General features: G+C 39.4%; 1 protein-coding gene and 1 long non-coding RNA gene across 3 annotated transcripts; one reads left to right on the forward strand and one right to left on the reverse strand.

Moving 5' to 3' along the window:
* Positions 1 to 129: 129 nt before the first annotated feature.
* Positions 130 to 22,313, reverse strand: lmtk2 (lemur tyrosine kinase 2). 2 transcript variants are annotated; one of them, XM_026324337.1, is made up of 14 exons: positions 21,812 to 22,313; positions 16,164 to 16,297; positions 15,837 to 15,990; positions 15,419 to 15,495; positions 14,890 to 15,008; positions 14,585 to 14,672; positions 10,935 to 11,065; positions 8,316 to 8,400; positions 7,380 to 7,501; positions 6,504 to 6,653; positions 3,297 to 6,351; positions 3,076 to 3,208; positions 2,733 to 2,987; positions 130 to 2,284 (listed from the first exon to the last, which is right to left on the reverse strand). In XM_026324337.1, the coding sequence occupies exons 1-14, from the start codon at positions 21,912 to 21,914 to the stop codon at positions 2,256 to 2,258; spliced, it is 4,635 nt and encodes a 1,544-aa protein (XP_026180122.1). In that variant the 5' UTR covers positions 21,915 to 22,313; the 3' UTR covers positions 130 to 2,255. The 2 variants fall into 2 exon arrangements, with proteins under 2 accessions (XP_026180122.1, XP_026180123.1); XM_026324338.1 differs by lacking the exons at positions 14,585 to 14,672; positions 14,890 to 15,008; positions 15,419 to 15,495; ... (1 more) ...; positions 16,164 to 16,297; positions 21,812 to 22,313 and adding an exon at positions 11,482 to 14,575.
* On the forward strand, positions 10,316 to 16,220 carry LOC113140498 (uncharacterized). Its single transcript, XR_003296653.2, has 3 exons — positions 10,316 to 10,423; positions 15,852 to 16,009; positions 16,099 to 16,220. It is a non-coding gene; the product is annotated as an uncharacterized LOC113140498 (long non-coding RNA).
* Positions 22,314 to 23,305: the final 992 nt, after the last annotated feature.

Here is a 23,305-nt window from a genome sequence, read left to right on the forward strand (position 1 = left end):
AGCCCAGGTTTTTATCTTTTGATACATTAACTTTACCCTTCCCACACTAACATTACAAAAGTAGTTATTGTCCACATCCCAAGAGCCACCTTCTTGCCTTCACCTTCTGCGTAATAAAATAACATAAGATTAGAAGTTCATTTGCATTTATTTTCATATTAAACAGTGTAATTATAAACATTTCATTCAATTACACTAAGCATGATCAATATGAAGTAAAAATATTTTTAAAATCTACAAGTTTAAAGGACAGAATGAATTCACATCTGCTTTTGTGTCTTAATTTAACTGCTCTTTAGCTGATGACTGTGATATGTTCCTCTGATCAACTCAGTGTCAAGTTACAAAATGAAACCTCATACCTACAACTCAGTTATATCAATTCCCATTTACAGACAAAAAAATGAACATGTATATACATCAGTACAGTTCAACATTAAGTTACATTTCTCAAATGTGCAAGATTAAGCAAATGTATACTGTAGTCAAATAAGATTTCCTTAAATAAATGTTCAAGTTTAAATGAAGCACAGGCTGCTGGTTTTTAACAGAGGTTAACATTGTCTAAGATATAGTGCTTTCTGTATGGGGTTGGGGAAACGGGTATGATGTACTATGGATTAAGTACAGTGGTTCATCAGTGACCAGATTTTTAAGGAAATCCAGTTATTAAAAAGAAAGAACCATACAGCGACTATAACCTAGTGTCAAATACCTTAGGAAATGGGGGTTATATCTTGATCTCTAACCATTTTCATTATGCTTCTATACAGAAACTGATCATAAAGCATACATATTACAACCAATCCTGTGCAGTCAGATGATGTATGGCCTGAACATTATAAGATACAATAATGAAAATGACAAGGGGTCTCTTGGGAAGAAAATACCACCTGAACAGGTAAAGTAAAAGTAAAAAAGGCAAACAGCTCCATTCATGACATTAAGTTGATAAAAGCAGCAATGTTTTTTGTTCTAGTAGTGTTTTTGTGAAGCTATAAGTCCCTGCACATTACCAAAGACCCACCGCCACATTAACCAGATCATCCTATGAACTCACACAAATCAATTCATTAAATTCATTGCACATTTGTTTACAAACACCTCAATACATTTCTTCATTCTGACATGTAAAAATAAAATCTCCCACATTCTATACAAACTCGGTAAATGTGTGATTTGTAATTTTGTAGAAACAGTAAATGAAGGAGTGCAGCTGTCTTCACAGCATCAACAGACGAGCTGGTGACAAGTAGCTGAGAGGAAACTAACGAATTAAACTGCTGCACATATAAAATAAGGAATTACAAAATGAAAAACTTTGTCATTCAGACCTCCCCATATTAATCCGTAGTGATTAATATGACAATCACTGCCCAATAACACCAACAATTCTTACTGAGCCGTCTCTAAAATATGAGACTACTTCCTGTCACTGTTCCTTTCAAAACATAAATATGGATAGTGACGCACAGATGAGGACTTCTTAGTTACCCATCATCCTATGCTTGGATGGGGCTTCCAAAATTTCAAACCTTCTTCTTCCACTTCTGGTACAGAATAATACCACACAGAGGTCCTCTCTATCTAGGACACTGTGAGGACATCCAGCCAGAGGACACAAAAAACAAGTCACTTTTTCAAAAAAGGCAACAACCGAAATAATCACATAACATGAAAGAGCAAAACCTAATGTTACAGAAAAAGCTTGGCTCTTCAGTTTAACTGAACTCGATGAGCTTATTCCTATTTGTCTGTAGTGATAAATTTTCCAGCCCAGTGTGTTAATTCATTCATTCAGAACATAAATCTTTTTTGTTTTTTTGGTGATACAAAAGTCCTGGAAAAGGAGTGCACATGGATAAACGACAAAGAGAAGCAGTCACACACCTGGAATGCATTTGATGAGTCTTTAAAGCAAACATTTAGAAGCTAGGCCTTTTTTTAAGTTGTTTCTTTTTTTCCCCAAAGTGGAATTGCACTGAACAGATATAACACACACTGATGTAGCTGTAGAGGTGATGTGGCTCAGACTGGGACTGGACCTTGTCTGTCTTATTTGCTTAAAGTCCATTTGCAGCCTTTCTTCTCATGGTCAACTCCATGAGGAACTATTCTGCCTGAGAGAAGCATCCACGGTTTGGCCCACAAACCGTGTCATCTGTCCTTATTCGGTCGTTCTCCATTCTCAGAAAGTGCGAGTACAGGTTCATTTCTCAATAGTGTGACGATAAATGATCCCTTCATTTATCACATTAGTCTTTTTCTCCATCTTCACTGCTTCCTGAGGTGGACACAAGAGGAGACAGGAGTTTAAACATGGCACATTTCATATTAAAAATCAAATGAATGTGGTACAATCTGACAATGATCATACAGTCATCAGACTGCAATGAAAACTATTTTTAACAGTATAGTTCAATATTTTGGAAATTATGCCAAAAGGCAGCAAGGCAACAAGGTAAAACAGCTAGCCCTGCATTATCCAAAGGTAACAAAATTCACCTATCACCTAAAGCTCATTAAGCACATTAGATCTTATGTGTTAATTAAAAGGCGTATCATCAAAACATGCATAGGGCCATCAGCAGTTATTTCACTGCAAACTGCTGTAACTCTCCAGATTACTGTTTTCCTTGTGGTAACTTGTGTTATTCCAAGAAAGCAAATAAATGTATGTCCAAATTCTAATGAACTATTCCTTTAAGTCTTGTGATGCATGTCCAACTTGCCTCCTTGTTCGATGTCGGAGTCAGTAAGATGCGTAAGGGAGAAGTTTGCAATGCTGGCAGGTGAGATGGAAAAACGGGAGTAGTTGGAGGAGCTGTTCCAGTTGAGCTCTAGCATGCGACCCGTTCCAGGTGGTGGAGAGGAAAAGCGAGACGCTGCAGATGAGGATGCAGCCTTGGATACTGGGTCTTTGTGTGTCTTAGGTAGGAAGGCAGGTGCAGGGGAGGAGAAGTCATCATCCCACTCAAAACCGCCACCTAAGGGAAATCAATGATTAAGTCAAGGCATACAGTGAGGAAAAACATATCCAGCAGCTGCTTACATTTTAGCAAGTTTAGATGTTACCTTCTTCATCTGTGGAGCTTTCAGAATTGATGAACCGGTTCAAGTAGCTGGCGCTGGACACTGGACTGCTGAACTCTGGTACGTGACTGTTTGAGCCTGATGAGTGGTCACCCAGCTCCTTGGTGGGGGTTTCCTAAATCAGAAAACATTGAATTTTAAACCGAGGGGCCATAAACATGCAAAGTTAAAAAACGTGAATCCTAAATGTAAACAGCCAATACCTGGTCAAACAGGTAGACAGTGACATCATCAAAGAAGGACACGGCTTTTCTGGAGTTATCTGCACTACACCTCACAGGAGGCAGGGAAGATGATGCCTCGATCTTCAGGGTGGAGGGTTTCAACAAGCTCTTCAGGTTTTTTGCACTACTGTCATCTGACACAATAAGTGGCACCGTATGCACTGTATCGTCCTCACTGTCTGAGCTGGAGCTGTGTAGCTGATATGCACGTACATCATCATCAGAGTCATCACTGTTCTCATCTTCCTCGTCTGCATCCACACCATCCTCCTGTCTATCTAAACTTAAGCCATCCCGCCTCCCCAGGTAACGCCCCTCCATGTCTGGCTCTTTTATTCTATGACCATCGCTGGCATAGGTTCTAGTTAGTTTAGTATGAACTGCACTGTCTAGTGTTGGCTTTGATGGGGTAGCACAAGGATGTGGACCGGAAGCTTCTGGATCATCTGATGGGTCTGTGTGACCAAGAGGTGTTACATCCTTGACAAACTTAAATTTCTTTGTATCTTCATTAGTGCTATTGGTCACCTGCAACTCCGATTTTTCTGTCATACCTGGATCTCCCTCAAGTAATATGCCCCTAACATGATGATTAGTTGCCTGTGCTTCAGCAGCTAAAGAAGACAGTTGCGGAGAAAATAAACAATCTACAAGTTTCTCCTCATCAACCTCCATTGCCAGACCTCCGGAGGAGCCACCAACCTCATGAGGAGAGGCCCTTGGCCGTGAGACTTCAGCAGAACCTCCTGCAGTAGTTTCCTCAGACTTTCGCTCAGGTTCTGATTCATTGTCTGAGAAGTAGGCAGAGTCTCTGTAATTACTGACCAAGATTGGCTCCTCGGGCGGACCTTCATGATCTGGCTGCTGGCCTTCACATGGATCCTCATTGTGAATATCCAGCACGCCTTCCACTTCAGAAATGATGATTTCTGGTGGAACCAGATTTGTCAGAGCTGTGTTCTCTCTTGTCTCGTCTTCTTTGGCAAGATTCATGCCATTTCGTACAGGGGAGTGGTCTGTGACATGAGGCTGAAAATTCCACTCTGGAGATTCTAGGTTCTCTGTCTCATACCCACTGTCTGATATTTTGTAAGGAGGTTGGAGGTTTTGTTGAGCTATTTGAGCATTCAGCTCTTCTCCCTGTTCTCCAAGCCTGTGGATATCAAGGGAGTCTAATGAGTCTGGTGTCTCAGCTGAATTATCTACAGTTGGTAGAGTAGTGGACATACTGTCTTCCAGTAAGCTGTCTTGGCTGATCTGATCCAAAGATGGCCCAGAGACCAACAGAGCAGATCTCAGAAGAGGACCCGCACTAGTATCCATTAAGGATTCTTCCTGGTCAGATAGAGTAGTTTCCAGCTCTGCATACTCAATAAGTTCACTAAACACATCAGTACTTGCAAGGTCTTCAGTGTTTCTGTTTTCTGAGGACAATGCTTGGATTTCCAGGTTGTCAGGCATGTTACTTCCTCTGGGTTGGGCACTATCCACTGAGGTTGCAAAGTCATCTTCAAGGCTGGGAAATTTGGCATCTGTGCACAATGAGTCTGTAGTGGCACTTTCAGAGAACGCAGGGGTATGGCCATTAGTTTCACTAATGATAACCTCAAACCTCTCTGAGGCAGAATCAAAACCAGAGTCTATAACTCTGTCTGAGGATTGCTGGAGATCAAGGTCTTCAGGGGATGAATTATTTCCAACTGACAGCTGGTTGCTTGTGTCATCTTCTGTGACCACAGTGATGGAAGGCACCAGTGTTTCATTTTCTAACATGGACCGATATAATTCCTCCAATTGAGTATTTGGAGAGTCTAAAAATTCTTGTCGGGAGGATGTGCTACTTGTGGCAGGTTTTAAATAAGGGTCTACTGTGTTTAAGCTGCCTGAAGTCCCTAGGTTGTCCCAAGAACTCATTTTGAATGTTTCTTCTGGTTCATGGACGATACCGGGTAAAAGGAAATTCTGCTGTGGACTTGAGAAACTAGATCCATCTTTCATCAGCCTCTGGTCTTTGAGAAAGATAAAGTTGTCAGCTAGTTTTTCAGTGTTCAGAAGCCTTGTCACCTCTGTGTGTTCCCCCTCCATTTTCACAGGACCCCCCAAGTGAGTGGCTTCTGAACAATCCCCTAAAAAAGAATCCCCATAGATTTTGTCTTTATCTGCCATCTGGTCTTCTAAAGCTGCACCTTCATGGAAAGGGTTCCCATTGCGCTCTGGAAGCTCCATAAAACTCTGTCTCCAGGCAGGGGACTCATCCTGCTTGGACACTCCCTCTGTAAAAATGTTGGTGTGGTATGGGCTGTCATTTTCAAGAGATGACCAAATATGACTGTCTGGTAAGTAGGAGTCCTTGGAGTCAATACTTTGGTTAAAAAAATCAGCATCAGTGCTAGACTCATCAAGGTGGACATCCTGGAGAATAACAAAGTCTTGCTGACCTGAACTAAAGTCCATGTCTTGTCCTTCATTGCCATCTTCCCCAGTAGTGCTCTCCCCTTGTTCTTCTAGTTGTATGTAATATTCATTTCCATTAGATGGCTTCTGTGCATCAAACACTGGTACAATCCCAGGTATTCCTGATGGAGTATGACCACTTTCTGTGCCCACTGCCCTGGCTACAGGATCAGGGAAATGGGCCTGGATGTCTTCACTAGAAACAGGAAAGAACATGCTGTGGCAGTTTAACGTTGTGTCCATGCTTGAGTGGCCATGGTTGCCATCATAGTGATCATGCTTAGCTGCCTCCCAAACATACTCAAAGCTAAGACCTTTACTAGTTTCAGTGACAGTCAGAATTTCATCAATCTCCTGCCGCAGGGCATCTTCAGCAAACTGTTCCAAGATTGGGAAAGAGGAGTGGCTGACAGTGGTCTGCCGTGTGGAGGGGTTAGGCTTGAGGGCATCCCACCGTTGCTCAAAATCTTCTTCTATGTCCTTCTGGCCTTGCATGCGCAGGTAGATGAGCAAACGGTGTACTTCCTCTGATGTGGCTCGCTTGTCTGGGGACAGCCAGCAGAACTGTAGGACCTCATACCTGCAGTTACAGAGAAAACAGACCTTTTTAGAGAATCTATATTTTTGATGGCCAAATAACTTGGAGCACATTAAACAACATTTAAACAAAAATTACTAATTTTCATCTATTTTGTTCTGATACAATACATTGTACATTTTCCAAAGACTCACCATCTGTCAGAATAAGGTAGCTCCAGCTGTGGCTTAAAGAGTTTGACTTGCTGCTCCTTGATCACGTGATTGAGAACCTCACGGTCAGACAAATGTGGGTACGGCTGATCAGTATTCTCAAAGAGCTCCCACAATGTGACCCCCAGGGCCCTACATACAAGTGAGGATAAAATAACTCTTGGTATTTACTGCAAGATAAAAACCATCTTTAGCACTCTAAGTTCAGCAACTGACTTTAACTTCTTGACCATGAAACTTCAGCAGGTGATATGTTATGAATATCCAAAGCCAATGAAACAGAACTGAACTAGAAGACTAATAAAGCAGCTTTAATAGCAGGACCCTAATTCAAACAATTCACTAATGAGTTATTCTTTGCATGAGGAAAATTGTGAACATCAATATATTTTTATTCAGGAGGAAATCTTGGTCTTGTAAGTAGAACTACCTACATAACGCTGCGATTTTTGACCGGAAAGCATTAGGGCAATGAGTAGTGAAGAATGGGAGGGGCTGAGAAGACGAAGAGAAGAAATACAATGTGGAGAGATGCTTAGGTGGTGCAGTGTCAGTGTCTTTTTCCCTCTTTTAGACTTTAGCCAATTTGTTTAGGATTTAGAAGCTCTGGTATTAGCAGAAAAGGCTTGTTTTCTCAGCAATGAACTAGAGGTGATATTCATTCTATATATACCGCATATTGTTTTCCTGATTATATTACATGACTCTAGCTGAATCATGTATGTAACAACAGACAACAGGGCAAAGCACTTGAATCATGTCTGGATTAGATTCACTTTCACTCACATTTATTATGAGTTATAGGTTTTTAAACACATGGCATGTACTGTCATTATAGAGCTGTAGTCTTGCACCTACCACACATTGCTGGGCTTGGTCTGTTCCATAGTAATGACACCCCCATGTCGCTCACCCACCAGCTCGGGAGCCAACCAGCGAAGGGGGGCAAACACATCATCCTCGGTGATGATGTAATCCTCCTATAACAATGCAGTTAAAAAATAATAAATCAGAGATGGTATTTAATTTTTACAAACTTTGTAACTTTTTAGGAGAAACAGTTCCTCATTTAAAGTGTTCAGGAGAGTTTTAGTTATTAGCTTTTTGAGGCACTATCTTTGCCTCTCCCAGAAATAGATACCCTGGATGACTTTATCTTAAAAGTATAAAATATAGATAGCCAACCTAACAGATGTTGGCAGCAGTATTAAAGGAACAGACAAAACTGCCTTAGAACATAAGCAGTGAGGAAAGTTATACGAGAAAAGAAGCAAAATGTTCAGTGAAATATGTCATTGATAATGGGTAAATATCTTCACAGCCTACAATGAAAACAACCTATTTTCCTTCACCCGGAGCCTTGTGGAAGATTAAATTGTAACATCAATGTTTATTGGCAAAGAACATTGAATGGTACACATCCTTGTATGGCAGTGTACATTTCTGTCTTACTCCACACAAAACCTCCAGATGGTGCTGTTAACACCAGAGGGATTCAAGATATAACCATGAAGGCTGTGTTTTGGGGCTGCAGGGTTGTCTTGTGGCATTAGGCCACACAAAATGTTCATTTGACCTTTGGAATTTACATTTACATTTACTTAATGTATCTGAATAATGTAACCTCTGATTGTAACATACATATATGCCATGATCAAAACTGAAACTAAAATCGACCAGTCTGATGAAATTTGTGTATATATATATATATATATATCCAGATGTTGACAAGAAAATACAGGTCCACAAAATAATGATGAAAAACATCTGATGTTCAACAGAGTTTCAGCTTACTTTATATCTGTAGGGTCCAATTCCATAGTCTCCCACTTTGACAGTAAGATCTGCAGTCAGGTAGCAGTTCCTTAGAGCCAAATCACTATGACAGCAAGGAAAAAAAAAAAAAAAACACATCAGCAGGACCCAAAGGAGTAAATTAAGTACTTTGCAAATTCACAATTGCCAAATCATTCAATGATTATGAAGCATGTTTCATGGTTGGAATGAAAATTTTACAGTCAAACTGGTTCTTGCCAGCCAGGCAATTTTCTGTACTGTCATTTGTGTACTAAAAGTAAAGTTAAATTAAAGACGAGGCTAAAGCGAATGCAAAATTAATCATATGAAGATCAACAAGACATCTACCATCTGCTCTTAACCTCAAAGGCTAAGATTACAGTGCAAGAATCAAGGACATGGGACTCTGGCAAGGATCACAAATGACTTTGGCAACTACAAGAAATTATCTCATAGGCTTCTGTCATTTGCTTCTACTCTTCAACTTGCAACAAGACGTATACAGGGGCTATTCCTGACTCGTGCATACAGCAGCAGGATATAGTTTCTAGAGGGAAACACTGACTATGTTTTGAGGGTCCGCCAGGAGAGGGTGTAAGAAGCTCTGAGGCTGTCCTTACACATTAAGCATATGGTAGTTCATTCACACTGAACGACAAGGCAGCCCTTGCTTTCTCTTTAGCCCAGCAGCATTCCCTGGGAAAGTTCCAAATCCTTTTTACCCAGCTAACGACAAACATTGCTGACACTAGTGTTCTTGCATGCACATGGCCCAGCTACTGTCAGACCGACTGAAATCTCTGTAAGATAAATGGAGATTTATTTTAAACTGTCCTGTCCCCTGTCCCCTTCTGCTGACTGAGGACCCAACATACAGTAACAAAGCAATAGGAAACGGGTCCAATAACTTAACCCTACTAGGCAAGTTTATGGCATGTCAGTAATAAATCCTATACTATAATCAGGACAGCTGTGAAAGCTGGGAAATTTTAAAGTTTGCAATAGCAATGGGGTAAATAATAATAATAATAATACCTGTTGATTATCAGCATCTCTCAAAACCATGACTTTATATTTTTGCAGTGAGCTATATTTCATGTTTATATAGTATTTGACACATATATCAGTGTAAACTAACCAAAACACCTTCAGCTCAGCAATTTTCTTTGAAAATTTATTGATAAACTTCCAGATTAATCAATGACTAAAATAATCAGCCTAGTCCATAGTAACTAACTGATATGACTAATATAAATACGTCTAAAGAACTAGGGCTTTTTGTTGACGTTTTATTACTTACAATGGATTTATCTTAACTCCAAGGCAGAATTTGTATTCAAGTATTTTACTGAATATAACATAAATATGCAGAAATTTCCAGTGAATACTCTCAAAGATGTCAAGCATTTATCGAATTATCTAAACTTTAGCAACCAACAAACAAAATTTACAAAAGAAAATATGTAGAACTGTTTCTAAACCACAGATATGTCCTTCAAGCAGCTTCTCAATAAGAATTTGCTTTCGTGACATACAGTAGAGTATATGCTTTGCTCTCTTTTGTGGCACCATTCACCCCTACATTACAAATCTGCACTTCAACAGCCTCTCATTCAACTCCACCAGCATGTGGCTGAACTAGCAGATCAGTTTGTGTAATCTTGACTCATTTTTGGCGGTTAAAAGTGGCACAGAAATATTTTTACGATTGTAAATTAAATTAGTCCACATCGAGGGAAGCTTGTAGAACTTCCTTCAGGCTGTAACAAGGATTAATACACAACGCCAAATATGAGGCTATCTTCTTACATGTAAAGAGCAGAATCATCATATCCTTATGGCAGTAGACAGCTGACACTGTGGCAATGCATGGGAGCTGTGTAATTGGAACTCTCTGAGCCTATTCTAAGCATGCAGAACAGAGCTGATGAGCTGAGCATCGTATGTTACCCCAAGCCAGACGTTCCTAACACCCCCTGTACCCTGCTGGCTGCTAGGTGCTAGACATCCAGTACTTGCTGGGGTAAAAATGAAAATGAAACGGAGCCTCTCTGCTGTACACACCTTTTTTGGAAGACACTGGCACTCTGGAGACTGGCTTGACAGTAAGCACTAAAGTAAAACACTTGACCTATGTTTTTACTGTAATTTCTTAATGTATGTGCCTCATTTACCACATGATGTTACATATGCAGTAAATTTGCTATTTATCCAATGAATCTTACAAAATTGCATAATAGTAAGACTAGATCCAAAAAGGTAGGTCAGCATTATTTATGTGTATTTCATGTAATGTTAAGATGTGAAAATATTTATCTATACATTTATCTACAAAATTACAGATTGTTATATGTAGAAAATTAATATTATCTCTTACCCTTTGTTTATTAACATAATGCAGAGTAATAATACTAAAACCTAATTTAAATTAATGGGCCCCATCTATGAGAAGATGTTAAACATGTAAATATGTGATCAGAATTTTTTTGTATCTACTAATTATTGCCAGAGTGGGCATTTCATAAACAACAGCTGAATTATTTGAAAGCACAAGGCTCAGCTTAGTGAGTCAAAAAGTGGTGAACTTGCTTTAGTGTTGCAATTCTGAAGTGCTACCTGTGCAGAAAGTTGTGTTTGTGAAGGTGAGTGACACCAGCAGCGATTTCACAGGCCATCCTCTGCAGCTGTAGCAACTCAGCATTTCGGAACATCCAATCCTGCTGAGACAGATAGCCCCGCAAATCTCCCTACAAACACACACATGCACACAAACGCACACAGTTTTATTAGGTCATCAGCATCAAACAGGAAACCTTTAACAAATCCAACAGAACCTGTATTGTACTGTAAAATGTACAGGCTTTTAACAAGTCACCTTAGTTAAATGCATTATGCATTCATTGCCACACAGGGGCAGTAGACTCTCCTGTTCCTGTCTCATCAGCACATCTTACTGCTGATGTGTGAGAGGACCAAATAAGGATAATGCTTTTTAATGGACCTCTATGCTGTGTCACAGAGATTTATTAATAAAAGTGTCAAGCTCAGGTCAGTGAAATAAACTGTGTCCGTGTTCAGGTGGGTTTAGAAGGTCATACTTGGAGGGGAGAAAAGAGGAAGGGAAGTAGGTTGAGACATTATGAGTATTAATTAGATCTCTTACGTTAAAATGTCACGTCAGTTTGCTAGTGTGACTTATCACAGTGTCGTGTGGAGTCAACACAAGAAAGTAAACGGGCTGTAAATCTGAAATACAAAGGTCACAGTTATGTGCAGGTTCACAATCCAGGAATTTCCATAGACACTTGTGGTGATCATTCACCATCATGCCTGTAACAACAATGTTTAATGGTTGAGAAATTGTAAATACTGTATACTGTACCTCAAACATTTCTGATATTCCACTAAATTGTGGTGAAACAAGGTCAGGTTATTAGTCAGTGTGAGTACATTTTGATAATGTTTTAGGGAGTAAACAGTTTAGTCAAAATCTTCCTAAATGTGCAAGAAAATTACCATTCAATTTATCTGAGATCATGTTCACCACAGAGTTGGAGTGAACTCCTGATTAACAATCAGAACAGGGCTCCCCTGAGGAATGAGCTAATAAGAACATATTGTACAGACACTGGAGTGACATAGTATATGAGGCACTTCTGTTTAAAGATGCCAAGTCGTATACAGCTACCGAAAATACACATTTGTGTGTGTGTCTGTTTACAAAGGGTTTCGTTTTCCCTGAGCTATCTCGCTACAAGTATTTTAAATTTGTCGTCTTACATAAGCACCTGTTTTGCTTCAACCATATTCATCCACACATGTACACACAGGCTACCACACAGTTCTGAGAAGGGGTTTTCACAGAAGAGCTATATTCAATGTATGGCATTCAATCTACCCTCTGCCTGTCTTTACTCATGAAGGCTCTGCAGCAGGTGACTACATCTGGTATCCACAGAGTGGACCCACTGCTGTCAATAAAACAACATCCACTGTGAAAGGCTGTGAATAAAAAGGAATATGCCAAGTTTCCAGTGCACAGGTTTAAGTTTAGGTTTAGCTCAGCAACCACATGAGACACACTGAGTATGTATGTTTTTTTTTATGCTTGTTCTCCACACTACCAGACTACTGTATTCAGTAATCAAAACATAGCTAATTTAAGGGTGAGTTGCCATCAGTAGAGCATGTTCTGAAAATACTAAATACAGAAAAAAAGTCAAAAAGGAAACCAACCACAGAAAGACAACTTCCACAAAGCTTAATTCTCAATATCCTTAAGGGTAGAGCGTTGTGAGTAAAGTATAACTTAATAAATGCTATGATAATAAAGAGCAACTCAGCACACAGTGTTGCTGCTTTAATGACCATAATACATGTAAGAGATAAACAACTTTCAAAGCCAACGTCAGCTGGCTCATGTCTGAGACCCTGAACTAGGGCAGGGTCTGACTAATGTCCTGGCCCAGCACCAACCAGGAGATCCACACATTAGAAACTGTCACTCACACTATGGTATTTGACATTCTGTGGCCCCTGAAGCAGTTGCTCGATATACTTTGATGTCCAAAATGCTTTGAGTCAGGGTTACCCAGCAAAGGTGATACAAAATAGAGAAAAAACACTATAAATCAACAGACTATCACAGGGAACGTCAGAGTCTATTGGCTTTTTGGGATTCACCTTGTCCACTGTGCTGCTGCAGTGTCACATTTCATGTTTCAACATCTAGAGGATGACTGACATGAACTGAGGTAGCAAGAGGCTACAGTCAGGTTGTCATTTACTTAAAATTCAACAAGAAAATCGTTGCTTGTTTCTTCATTAACTAAACTTTATTTTGTTTAAGTTTTTGTGTGGATAGCACACCTTGAAAGGAAGCATGTATTGTGTAACAAGATCACACTTGGATGAAGCGCTCAAAACTATTTATCTAGCAAGAGATAACGAGCATAGACATCACTCAGTTGTGCTACCTTCACAAATTATCACCTTCAACAAACAGGTCCTGCTCTTAATCATGCAATCTTTCCTAAAGACCCACACAGACTTGTGATAAGTCATTCACCTTGACTCATTTCCATCTCCTGTCAGAGATGTTACTAGAGTTGGCTGGGAGAGACCACAATGCCAGGACACCAGCCAGGCCTGGGCAGCTGACAATACCCTGTCCCAGAAAGGTTACACAATGTTTGGCAATGTCTGGACTCAGCTGGACATTTTACCAGGTTGTGCAAACAAGAGCAAACTTAAACAGCAGATATGCCTTTTGATTTCATTGCAAGTAAATAAAAACTTGCTTAACAACCTGGAAGCACAAAGAATAATATTCTATGCAATCACCCTATAGTGTGCATGTTTACACCTGAACAACTACACTACCTAACATGAATATTTAGATCCAGCAGATGAATAGGGTGCTTCCTCAAAAACAACTGTGAGGTTAAAGTTTAAAGCTCAGACTGTGCCAACTCATTCACAGCTGAGGAAAAGACATTCTGTGTCCTGGCATAAAGCAAGTAGGTGGGTGGGCCTATGCTTGTTCTGTGCACACAGACACACACATATAGTAGTTGGATAATGTGACGAGGCCATCAGACTCAACATTTCACTAAGGTACAGATTATACTGTACCTGAGGGTACTAAGTGATGTGTGCTATGGAACAGGTGAAGAAAAAACAGTTTTTCCCTTCAAATTTTAAGCCTGGATCTTCATTGGTCAGATTAGTTGTAGCTTAGTTTACTTTAGACTGATCTCAACAGTTTCCAAAATACACAAGGTAAAACCCATAGAAATGCACAAACACAGCAACTGGTAGAGCTGACACCAGAGGAGAGAAAATGAAGCCTGTTGCTTTACTGGGCGAGGTGGGAATGCGAGAAGTCCCAGGCTAAGAGTAGCTATGTGACTTTGGCAGAGGATTGAAGCAGAGGAGGGAGGGAGGGTATGGGGCTCCCTGTAGTCAAGGGCCCACCCGGAATAGATAAAAGAGAAACAGTGAATGAACCAGTTGCCATGTTGGAGTCTAAATCACTTCAATATTTTACAATGAATGGAGATGCTAATTTGAAACTGTGAGCTTTCAGTCCCGGTTGTCTCCTGGGTCAGTTATGCATACTAGCTGGAAGAAAAGTCTTCATGCAGTATGAATCTGTAACCTTAACACACTGACATGAGCTAATTGCCAGATTTCTCGATTAATGAAGCCTTCTGAGTGAGGAAGCGCTAAAACAACATCTAATACATTAAGACATGGTCACTCACCATTTCACAGTACTCAAAAACAAGCAGGTAGGGAATGGCCTCAACACACTGTCCGAGGCACTGGAGGATATTTGGGTGCTGTAGCACTCTGAAGGCAAAACAAGACAGATTTTTGATTCTGATGTTAATTTAAAAAAAAATTAAAAAAGAAACTTTAAACTGGTTTAAATTTTAAAGATTAAGTTTGATGCAATGTGTAAGAAGAAAGGTAGAGGGTGCTGTTAACAACAGCGATGTAGCAAAGTTATTTTTGTCCCTGTTTAATGTGTGCATGTCATAATACAAAACAATCTTTGTTTTTTTACCTGTATGGATCCCCTTGCTGCAGGAAGTCATTTTGCTCCTTGGCACTTGCATTAGCCTTTAACTCCTTCACAACCACTCTGGCTCCACCTGGATCTGTGTAGATTTCACTCAGAAGGACCTGACAATACATAATATTTTAGACTAAGCAACACGCAGACAAAAAAAAACATGCAATGTGTCTCCTGGTCCACATGAATCTCTTTAACAGAGATCAAGGGATGCCAACAACTGCAAAAAAAAGAACTGTTTTGAAAAATTGTGAAGAGATGGATAGTCCACTAGACGGGCTGAGGATTATTTAATGAACATGTATATTTACTCATCCGCCTCATTGGAGTCCCAGAATAAGCAGTAAAACAGAGGAAGAAATTATGTGCATAAAGATTCAAACTGAGTCAGAGTATTTATCCCACAGGATGCAGGAAGCCACCTTAATCACTCTGTAGTTAAAAACTAAAACTATTTTTTTAAGGATTTTTATTTTTTGTGACAATGCAAAAATTCTGCATTAAAGAAAATCTGTTTTACCTGACCAAACCAGCCATTGCCGATCTCTTGGATGTAACTCAGACTGTGACGTGCAACCTGGAAGCCTGTGGATCCTTCTGTGAAGCCAACCACAAAGCAAGAAGATACTAATCATTTTCACCTGACTAGAGTTCTGGAAAAGCTACACTTGCTGCTAAAGCTGTGATGATGATAAAACAGAAATGTTTGCAAATTAATACTTTTCATTGTAGGATTCAACCTACAAATAAACACAATAAAAAAAGAGAAGAAACACCACAGACAACAGAAAACATGAAAATCACAAACCAGAACAATATGTCAATAACAATATGTTATTTGTATGTGCATGTACAATATATGAGAAACTCTACTATGTGCATGTTTGATAGTATTCCTTTATCCAACTGCGACTGTGCACGAGTCTGTGAGTGTGCACCTGTGATGCATGCAGGTGGCTGGAGGTGTGGGGGCCCAGGCAGAGCCACAGGGGACACAGCGAGGGTGTACACCTCAGCTGGGGACTGCATAGAAGGTGTGTCCTCAGCAGGCGGAGTGAAGTCGATCTCATCATCAAAGTGGTCCTCAAACTCCTAAATCAACATAAATCAGGTGGTGAGATATTACTGATTATGTCTGACATGATAGTACAGCAAGATATTTTTCACAGATCTTAAATTCATTAACACTGTTTTTGTTAGGTGTAGACTGCAGGAGAGCACATGGGGATGTGTCTGTCTGGCTGCCTGCCGGCCATGACTCTCACCTTGAAGTTGATCTCCCTTTCCTTGCAGCAGGTCACACAGTTCACTAGCAACACCACCAAGGCCACAAGTGCCGTCAGTGATACCACCAGGGACAGGCAGACAGAGACAGACAAAGTGTCTCCTGTGTTTCTACCTGAAATGAGAAAAACAGAAACTGGGCTGAGTCATTCACATTTATAGATATAAAAAGCCCTGTTAGCCTGACAGCCTTGTTAAATTACAAGCACAAACAGTAATACAGCAGGCTGCAGGTGTACTGGCTCGTTTTCTAGATCTAACAACGGTATATTTAACCATAACAACAAAACTACCCTTCACAGTGCTCTAGTTCACTAAAAGGTAAGACATAACACTGCAATAGTTCTGAATGTAGAAAGAGTTAAAATGGTGACTTTAAAATAATTGACACTTGAGACCAGAAAACTCAGCCTCTATCCCTCATCAGCCATTCAGTGAGATGGCTGTGGGGGTTTCTACTGCCTGATAAGCAGCTGATGGTGCAGCAATGGTGACAGCAGGTGTGGGTCTGCACTGGTGAGGATGCTGCTGGTCCAGCAGCTTGAGTGTCAGGGCTGACAGCGGGCTTGCATCCCACTGACTGTGCTGCTCAGCTGCTGCTCTTTCACTAAACTGCTGCCAACCAACATTTACACTGCTAAAATGTTTAGTGAAACTCATTTCCAATTTAGTACAACCAACATCTTTGTTCAAAGCACTGTTACACATACAAAAGATATCAACTACAGAGAGCATTTCTCAGCATACCAGCGCACTAAACATAAAGTGCTTCTAAAGAACATAAAAGTAGAGACAACAAAACCATTTAAAATCAAATTTGCTTGCTTGCTAAGTGCTGCTGTACCTTTGTTAAGATATAGTTTTTATGCAAACTACATTGATAACCATAGATTCCTGTGGTTTAGATTGTAATTCTGACAAAAGCTCCAACCTCCTTTGGATCAAAGTATGAGTTTGCCACATGTCCACCACATTGGATCATCACCCAGATGTCACTGCTCATTTGAAAATGTATGACTACCAGTCACTGCATCATCTCGTTCCTGCCACTGTGAGTGAACAGTCAGAAGACATTTAAGTCAAGCCCTCCAAATTTCAAAATGACCTTTTATGGACATCACCTTTGTTCTCACTGGGAGACATTTGATTAATTGTAGAATTTCACAAAATTTCATAGTGTTTTAATAAATGTAAACATATGCCCACTAGTATCCTCAGAACTCAACATGGTATGCTGTGCGTCAGCGGATGACAGTGTGTATGGAAGAACAGTGATAATTGTGTGAGACACTGTTTCTCATTCTTCCTCCTTTGTTTATTCTGACTCCCACTGATCATAGCTTGTCAGGTACATCCAGTCTGCTACAGGGAGAATCAGCACCTATTGAGTCTCCTCCTGCTCAACTAAAAATTCCTGACAGATGAAAGGGGGTGCTGAATACTCTCAGACTGCAAACCTGCCTCCATGTGGCTTGTTTTTACATAAGCACTCGGAGGAGATTTGAGTACAAGTGCAACAGAAATCACAGTGAGTCCCCTGGAATAAATAAGAAACCAGATTAAAGTTAATATGTCTGCACTAACCCACAAAAATTTTAAATATATCTTTTCCACGCAATTTGGTCATTCCATCTATATTAAGCTGGTACTTTTCTCAATAACTTTTGGTTTTAAACAGCAGATAAACCTTATAATGTTCTAATTTTGCCATGTGGATAAAGCAGAGCTTCCCAGATTACGGCATGTGTTTGCCTTTGCATGTGATGTTTAAGAAAAAATAAACAAAATTTTTTCCATAAAGTATAATGATCTTACATTCAGATCTAACACACAGACAGACAGAGCAGTTATGTAGCCAGCAGCACAACCCATCAGAGAGCAGATCAGAGGAGCAGCAATCACATAAACTCCCTGGGGAGCATTAGAAGTGTCATCCATGACTGAAATTCATTTCATGTCTGCCACAGAAAACCAGCATCACAGACAAAGATAGGAGTGTCCAACCTGCTCCCTTTACACAATAAAACACTTTCAATAATGCCTTTCAATGCCTGGAAAAAGACCACAGGCAGGTAAAAGGACATATAAAGTGATGCAAAGTGTAAACGGTTGCGTGAACTAACTAAACTGATTATTTTAGCAATTACTATGTGATGACTGTTTGTGCTGGATTCTTTACACACATTTATCCTCTGTGCTAAAGACAGAAACCATCTGTGGTGAAATATGAATGAAAAAAGAAATTAAAGATTAAGTGGGTCCATAGTCAGGACACAGATTCAGTGGATATTGCTCAATGGAGACATGTACTTACAACTGCTGAGTTAAAGTGTTTCCTACACTGAAATTTATCATCAACATCAGGAATGCGGCTCTGCTAGGTCTTATATGGTTTACTGAGGGTAATAAACTATTCCTTTGTGGTGCAGATAAGTGGATGGCAAAGCAGGACAACTAACACAGCCCACCCTGTATGAATCTGCTTAGTATGCATCAATCAAAACCAGTGAGTGCACAACACTCACAAAGACCCATCTATAATTAGAGGAAAAAGATGAATTGATCAGAAATAACTTCATCTGACGGAAAGAAACAGGGCCCAACTAGGTATGGAAATGCTTTCCCCAATAATCCCAGCTGGTCGAGGCATCTGGCTGCCCAAACTGAACCCGGTTCTGCTGGAGGTTTCTTCCATTAAAGGGAGTTTTTCCTCTCCACTGTCACCAAGTGCTTGCTCATAAGGGATTTGTTGTTTTTTTTTTTTTTAAAGTTCCTTGAGATGGTTGTGTTGATTTGGCCATATGCAAATAAAACTGAACTGGATTGAATCATAACAGACAGACGTTTTGATGAATAAGAGAGAAAATATGCACACTTGCTGTTTGTGCAGTAAGTCTTCCCATGAAGGGAATAGACTGAAAGATTCTGACATTATTCATCACTTTTATGCCAGTGCATCAGTTAAGAAAAGCTGAAGGTATTCTAGAGTTAAGGCAAACATTAAACCTCCATAAAAATGAACAACAAACAACCTTTACTGCAAGCACTACTATACTGTTCTCATGTCATGTTATGACCCACTCCCCCCTCTACCCAACTGGGTACCACCACAGCATCACACTGTGAAAGGGAAATTCCTGGGTGCATTCTCCCACTAAGTCATGTGAATTTAAATAATATTTAAATAAACTACACTACCATTTGATCAAGCCTTTATAAAACTGATATCATGGAATATGATCCTGGTACAAGACCATCCTGATGTAAAATAATAGTTTCATAATGTGCACTTGATTAGCAAGAATTTTACTGCACCCATGGAACCAAGAGTGAGTTAATGATAAACCAGACCTTTATAGCCCTGTTTCAACCTAACACTTCCTGCATCAACAAAAACTTAGAAAATATGCATCTGTGACTGATAGAAGCAGTTGTTCAGAAAATATGACAAGTGTCTGTAAAAAAAAGACATTCGGCTGTAATTGCAGGCAACCTTTTGATACAAACACCATCTCTCTGGTAGAGCAACAGGGTTCCAGGCACTGCAGGAGTTCCAGAGAGGCTACAGCAGCAGTCGGACAGAAAAAAAACAAACAAAAAAAAAAAAAAAAAAAAAACAGGAGCTGGGTCACGGCAGCTCTACATGGGATCAGTTCTCCTAAGTTAGGCCTTATCTGAGTCATGGGTTCATATTATGACTTGGCAGGCTTCACCAAATGACTCAACTGGTTTTTGGGACCAATACAGCAGGGAGCTGCCAGGTCTTATTTCGGTTCCCTTGCATATTTCAGTAGGCATTCAAGCAGAGGACTAGCTGACCCAATTTGCCAAATTTCACCCTCCAGTGTGTATAACAATGGATGTCTGTGCATTCAGTACATGGAGCAGGGCATTCTCTGGCATATTTGGTTTTGGCTAAGATTTTTCTGTGTGCTAAGATAGGCAGCACCAAATCTCATCAATCAAATGAAGAGGTCATATGAAGCAGCCAATACTTATTGTTACCCATGTAGAGTTCCATATTTTAAAAGTTATCTTTGTCACTTTCAATTACTAATCCACATAACTAAACAACACTATACAGACTGGTCAACATCTGCATACATTCTCTTTTATAATGTACTGTAACAGTGCAAACCCCCTCCTTTTGGTGTAAAAGATAGTAAAAGAAAGAAGCAACTGGACTGGAGAAAACAGTGATTTTGTAATACTAGTAACCCCTTACAGCCTGGAGTGGTTGTCACTGATCAAATAAGTGGAAGGGTAAGGTCAATATCCATCCTAACAAGCATACTCGACACCTCATTATCACCTGGCTGTGATACTCCAATTAAAACTTAACTACACTGATCTACATTTGATGTGTGTAAACAGAACCGATGGCACTTCTAAAGTGGCTTCATAAATGAGCTATCTTATTCATGTGATCTCACCTATAATTAAACTAAGTTAAGACTTGAAACAATCATCCACTGCAATACCTGCATCTATCTGCCTGCACAGGTAAATAAAGATTGGGGAAAGTGGGGGAAGGACTGGTTGCTATGTAACAAGAGCATAAAAATCTCATTGCAACATCACTTTCATGTATTTTATACTATGATTGAGGACACAACAGGTTTGTTAATTATTCACTGGTTCAAATAAGATTGGTATTTGTTACAACACACATTGTTAACCTTCACTAGATCAAATTTACATCTACATGCATCCATTACTTTTTAGGAACTGTAATTACTAAATATTTAACATGTTTTGTCTGATAAATAATGTATATCACTGAATAATCATCAAAATAGGCATCACTTCATTTTAAGTTTTCAATAATCACATGAACTCCTGAAATGTAAATGTTTTCAAAGAATTACTTTCCTTTTACGTCTGAGCAATTCTCTTAATGAACATATTAAGTGTTTATGGCATATGATTAAATGACAAAATGTTTTCTTCTCTGAATACATTTTTATTCATCCTTACATGCATAAATAATCACATCAATAACAGGACCTGGTATGTAAGCAGTGTGAGAAACCTATAGTCAAAACACCAAGTTATTCAAGGTTCATTTCAGAACAAGAACAAACAGCGTTTCCATGCAGGTGGACAAACATCAATCCTGCTGTTCCATGGTTATATGTCAGTGAGTGGACCAAGCTTACTGAATGGTTAATATGTGTGTACCTGCAGTTATAATCGTATTATATTAACTCAGACATATTACCACTACCTGGAAAGTGACTTATTTCAATTAAATATCAATCACAACAAAACCAATATGGGTTGATGGGTAGTTTTTCAAAACAGCGTTATAGTAACAGCCGAGTGTTTATGTTTACTAGTTTGCCTTTAGCCGTGTTACTTCCATTATTATCACTATTAACACTTCTACCAGCCAGTTTACACAGTAAATGAATTGCGATCCCGTAAAATGTGTAGACAGACAAACAAACGTCTCCCCTGGTTAGCAGTTAACACAGCCAGGCTGGTGTGTTGTTAGCTTTAGCTGCCCATTAGCAACAGCTACCCAAGAAAGCAAATATCAACAGCTGGATAGACAGAAGACGTGGTGACGGGAACAAACAATCGCTTAACTGTTAGCTGTATATTGGCTTGAGGCCAACTGTCTCACCTGATTTGTGAGAATACTGAAGAGGGGCACCTTCAGACAGCCAAAACGCCGACAGAAAAATCGCACCGGCCAGCAACAAAACATATCCATGGCGCCGCTCCATCCTCCTAGCTTAGCTAACAAAATGTTAGCCAATTGGATTCGTCACCCGAAAAAACAAATGGATGATTTGATGATATACACGGTTTTTTAATCATTGATGATCATTGTCAATGTAGGCTACATAAACAAGCATATTTTCTGTTTAGCGACTTGCTAATAGCCAGCTAACTAGCTTCAGCTAGCATTACAACGCTAACAATTTTAGCTGACGACAGCAAATACCGCTACAAATTGTAGTGTCCCGTTGCCCATAGAGACAAAAGAAGCGAACGCTTTTCATGACCTATCATATTACTAATGAGTATTTACTGTTTTTAAATAAACATAACTAAAGGAAATTAAGCGATAGCTCTGACTATCATGAAACACCTCTCCTACAAAGCGCCATGTTCCTGTTCAACGTCACGTCACGGAATAAGGCGTAAGACTTCACATGATTGACATGTTCACGAGCCAATCACCACGAAGAATGAGTTTACGTTAAACACATCCAACCAATCAACTTCAAGTTTTATTGTCAAGCACGTAAATCCAGAAACAAACCTGAAGAACGCTGTATACACCCAGACACTCGCGGACCATGTGAGGCACACAGAGGATTAGGAAAGACGGCCAGTCTATAATAGGCCTGAATGTTTTTCTGGATTAACGATATAAATCACCAGATGGATGAGTAACTGTAAACTGACAATAGTTTAAGCATTATGATTGATTTCTTGTATTTCTTGTATCTTGTTTCTTTTATTTCAGTTTCTTTCTGGTGTTTAAATATTAACACTGCCGAGTATTAGAATAACTGGGTAACTCCATATTTCCATTAATGAAACCTCATTAAATTATTAATGCAAAACAAACCACCAAAATCAAACACTAATCTCATTAGCTACAAATAAAGGAAAGAAGCTCTTGAACATTTCTGTTGACATATTGTAGGTGACTGATTCAAGTTAAAGAAAGCCACACTCTACAGGCTACTAGGTTTTCCATAATGTGATTTTAATGACTTTCAAGGCATTGTACCTGCCAATTGATTTTTTACTGGGTGTGACAAAACCTATTAAAAACATATCAATAGATTTAAATATTGTAATGTTTTATGTATTTTTGGTAACAAGACAAACACACTTATTGCCTTTGTTATGTATAGCCCCTCCAATATGACAATTAACTTAAAAAAACTACCAGACAAAATGAATAACCTACTCCAATTAAGAACATATAGTAGATTGATCATATTGTTTATTAAATCTAAATAAGAAGAAGAATGTTAGCAGTACTGACATAAAAACCAATGTAGAATAAATCATATATAAATGTGCTTTTATATTTATCGTCATCATTTTCAGGTTTTTGGTGTATTTTTCCTATGACAATATGACTGAGAAAATTATC

This window comes from Mastacembelus armatus, chromosome 8 (genome assembly GCF_900324485.2).
Source record: "Mastacembelus armatus chromosome 8, fMasArm1.2, whole genome shotgun sequence".
In the NCBI taxonomy this organism is placed as follows: Eukaryota; Metazoa; Chordata; class Actinopteri; order Synbranchiformes; family Mastacembelidae; genus Mastacembelus; species Mastacembelus armatus.